Genomic DNA, 4,466 nt, shown 5'->3' on the forward strand with positions numbered 1-4,466 from the left:
CTGATGAAAAGGAGGGCCAGTGCAGGGCTGGTCTTCGTATCACCCCTCGGGGTCCGCATGAGGTACATGGTTTGGCTCCATTTCCCCTCATCAAATAATGTCACCAAATACGAAGCCCTCATCAACAGCCTATGAATCGCCATCGAGTTAGGCATCTGATGCCTCGATGTCAGGGGCGACTCCTAGCTGGTCGTCAACCAAGTCATGAAGGAGTCGAGCTACCACGACACCAAGATGGCGGCGTACTGCCAAGAAGTCCGACGGCTAGAGGACAGATTCAATGGCCTCGAACTCAATCACATCCCAAGGTGCCTCAACGAGGCGGCCGACGCGCTCGCAAAAGCAGTGTCTGACCGAGAGCCAGTGCCGACTGGAGTCTTTGCCAACGATCAACACAAGCCTTTGGTGCGCTATGAGGGGTCGGAGCAGGCCGATGATGGCCCATCTGATCCGCCCTCAAGGGCCGACCCACCGACTGCTCCGTCCAACCCTGAGGTCATGGAGCTTGAAGAGGATCCAACAGCAGAGCCTGACCTTCCGAACGACTGGAGAACGCTTTACCTCGACTACCTCCTCCATGACACACTACCAACAAACAAGATGGAAGCTTGACGGCTCACACGTCGCGCCAAGTCCTTCATGCTTGTGGAAGGCGAACTCTACAAACGGAGCCACACCGGGATCCTGCAGCTATGTATCCCTAGCGAACAGGAAAGGTTCTGTTGAACGACATCCACGGTGGGGTCTGCGGTCACCATGCCGCACCGAGGACCTTGGTTGAAAACGCATTCCGACAGGGCTTCTACTGGCCCACTGCAGTAGCCAACGACGAGCAAATCGTACGCACCTGTGAAGGGTGTTAGTACTACACTCAGCAAACTCACCTCCCAGCCTAGGCACTCCAGATGATTCCCATCACGTGGCCCTTCGTGGTCTGGGGGTTCGACCTGGTCAGGCCATTCAAAAAGATGCCCGGGGGCTTCACCCACCTACTTGTCACCATAGACAAGTTTACGAAATGGATCGAAGCTCGACCGATCTCCACGATCAAATCTGAGCAAGCAGTTCATCGGTAGGAAATTCATTCGATTTTGTGATCAACAACACATCCGGATCGATTGGTTGGCCGTCGCGCACCCCCGGATGAATGGGCAGGTCGAGCGCGCAAACGACATGCTCCTATAGGGCCTCAAGCCTAGGATCTTCAACCGGTTGAACAAGGTCGGCGCACGCTGGGTCGCCGAGCTCCCCACAGTACTTTGGAGCCTGAGAACAACTCCCAGCCGGGCCACTGACTACACGCCTTTCTTCATAGTCTATGGTGTCGAGGCCATACTCCCAACGGACCTCAACTACGAAGCACCAAGAGTCAGAGCCTACGACGAACAGGGAGCCGAGGCATCCCACCAAGACGCCAAGGACCAACTAGACGAAGCCCGTGACATCGCCCTCCTCCGTTCGGCCAAGTACCAGCAGGCGCTATGGCGGTACCATAGCCGACGGGTGCGGGACTGAGCCTTCAATGTCGGGGACCTTGTTCTCCGCCTTGTACAGAGCAACAAGGACCGCCACAAGCTCTCCCCACCCTAGGAAGGGTCGTACGTCATCATGGAAGTACTCCATCCAGGTGCCTACAAGTTGAAAACCATCGATGGCAAGGTCTTCACTAATGCCTAGAACATCGAACAGCTACGTTGTTTTTACCCTTAAATAAACGCATACTCTCCCTCATCAGTTTTTGTCTTTACAAAACCCCGATCTTTAGTGACATCCGACCCCTGCAAATTGCGAGGGGTCAGACCTCACTCGGGGGCTGATACGAATGATACAAGTACGTTTATCTTGCAAAAACTTCCTGTGTTATATTTGCAAACTTTCTCTAAGTTTTTTGTTCTTCTCATAAACAAAGTCCTAAGGACTAAGATTTCATGAACAAATTCCGAGTACAACTGGTAGGACTACGGGAGACCCATGCCCCAGCGGCTACGACCTCTTTGCTCACCAGTGTGATCAGAATTAATTCGCCCGCACTCCCAGTTTCTTACAACTTGAACCATGGGAAGGGTCAGGGGGCACCAAAACCCTTTCTACATAAAGGGAAGCTGAAAAGCTATCTGCCGTAACAAAAGATGAAATTTTGTCCATTTTTTGCACAAATTCACCACTTACAAAGTAATTTCATCATGAAAAGGACTAATGTACTCGCAAATTCCAAAGACTGTATACTCGGTGGCTCCCCCACAAACTTATTCAATTACAGTCTCTGCCTAGCTTTACTACAAGTACTACTACGGCCACCGCGCCACACTCTCCATCGGCAACATCCTGTCATGTACACAGGCCAATTTGTCTACTGTGGCCGCCGCACCACGCCCTCCATCGATGATGTCCTGGCATGTACACAGGCCAGTTCATCTACTGCGGCCGTCGCACCACGCTCTCCATCAGCGACCGCGTCACGCTCTCAATCGGCGACGTCCCGCCGCTCCGCAGGATCCTCGAAGGCGCCATCATCTGCAACGTCGAGCACCACGCCGACGACTGTGGTACCCCTCCATCGGGGCATCCGGGGACTACACCATCATCATCAACCACAACCCCGACAACGGCGCCTGAATGGGGGGTGCCTCCCACCGAAGGAAGGCCGCAACGAACGACGGCAAGGCCAACAACGCTCGGCACCCTCCAGTGCTCCTCCTCCTTCGGCAGCGGCAACTCCTCCTCAGCATGGGCGGCCCGCACCATCTCATCTATGTTGGATGACCTCCAGCTCGACATCACGCTCTGGATTCATGAGCGGATCAGTGAGTTTCTCTTTCCCTGGCATTACCTTCCCTCACTCAGGAACCGCCGCGACGCACGGACGCATTCGGTGGAAGGGGAGAAGAAGAAGAGGTAGCGGCTTAGAGCCAGGCCAAGAAGTGGTATGAGAACTCCCCTCCCCCCCTATTTGAAGAAGGGGCTTGGCAGCTGAGGAAAGGCGAAAGGTTGGGACGAAAAACTCTATGCCTTCCCCTATTCAATGCAAAATGCAAAATCAATGCTGACAGAAAACTGAGGGGGCGTGACGGAACCGGCGAGGCATGCTCTAGGCAATAAGACATCGCCTGGTCAAATAGAAAGTGGCCTAGGCATGGCCCACCACTAATGCGCTCGGGGCGCAAAAGCCAGGGCAGACTCGCGTGCAGGCGACTCCTCGCTTCCCCAGGCAGGACCGTGGAACGACCCAACGACAAAACCTCCATCCAAAGGGAGCCCAACGGGCCTCCTGGGCCGATCAGACGGCCCAGGTAAAACGATGGATGAACGACCGCTAAAAGATAAATACCTCTGCTTACTTACTTTGAGCGATAATTTCTTCACCGAGCTGCTGACCCCAGCAACGGCATGGGCACGGACATTGCTCAGGGGCTGCCGAGGGTGTCTATTTGTTTAGACACTCTCTTTACCTGACCCCTCCTTACGTTTAAAAACCAGAAGCGCGATGGGTGGGTATAAAACTCTGAATACAACTAGATGAACCGCCAGACCCTACGCCTTGACGGCTACGGCGTTTTTTGTTCACCAGCATAAATCGAACTCACAGTTCCCCGCACCACAAGCCACGGCTCCTGCCTTCCCAAGAAGGGTTTGGAGGGGCCCCCTGTAGAACCCCTTCGAGGGAAGCCGTCGGGTCGACTAAATCAGTCAAGCGGCTTGAATCACCGCCAAGAGACAAAAACAAAGAACAGCGATTCTTATGCAGGTTATTCCAACCTCGTCGCAAACATCAGGGCCTAAACCCCACACGAACACATCTGGTAGGAGCTTCCCATCGCTCACATCACCAAGGTAATCCTGCTTTCGTTTCAAATTAAATCGTACGTTGAACTCATGCAGTCACTGCATCCCAATGCTTCGTGTCGCGTCACGAAACAAACAGTCACCTCATTCAATATGAACTGCAACAGGCCGAGGTTCGAAGGCCGGCCCACAAAGGGCTCGAGGCCGCCTCGTGTCAAATAGAGCCAGGGAGAAATAACTGAGACAAGCCCCAGTGGCCCTGTCCAACCCCGCTCAGAAGCGGACTGGGACATCTCAACCTTTTCTCGTTCGATTCTAACCCCGAGCCAAACCCACAGAATCTCCACCTGAGCCTATCAAACGACTCTTGCATCTGTCGGGAGGCGGGTTAAGAAATTGTGGAGTGCCACCTGAGGGCTCTGCCGACCCCGTCAGCAAATGATGGACCCGGATTCCACATGAACGTACCCGTTAGCGAGCTCATTGAGCGTGATACTCGAGCCGTCGAGGCAAGTGTCGTCTACTCAGCCCCTCCGATTGTGAAAATCGAGGATGGGGTAACACGTGAAATACGGCAGACCCCTGTTAGACCCTAATAGGGCTCGGGGGCTCGAGTCGCTCGATCCAAAGATAGAGATTCGAAGGCTGACCCGCCAAAGGTCCAAGGCAGCCTCACATCAAAC

At 54.1% G+C, this 4,466-nt stretch overlaps 1 protein-coding gene across 1 annotated transcript; it reads left to right on the forward strand.

Annotated features, from left to right (window-relative positions):
* Nucleotides 1–234: 234 nt before the first annotated feature.
* On the forward strand, nucleotides 235–612 carry LOC136466242 (uncharacterized). The gene has a single exon (XM_066464651.1). The coding sequence runs from the start codon at nucleotides 235–237 to the stop codon at nucleotides 610–612; it is 378 nt and encodes a 125-aa protein (XP_066320748.1).
* The last annotated feature ends 3,854 nt before the right edge of the window (nucleotides 613–4,466 follow it).

This window comes from Miscanthus floridulus, chromosome 7, assembly GCF_019320115.1.
Source record: "Miscanthus floridulus cultivar M001 chromosome 7, ASM1932011v1, whole genome shotgun sequence".
NCBI lineage: Eukaryota > Viridiplantae > Streptophyta > Magnoliopsida > Poales > Poaceae > Miscanthus > Miscanthus floridulus.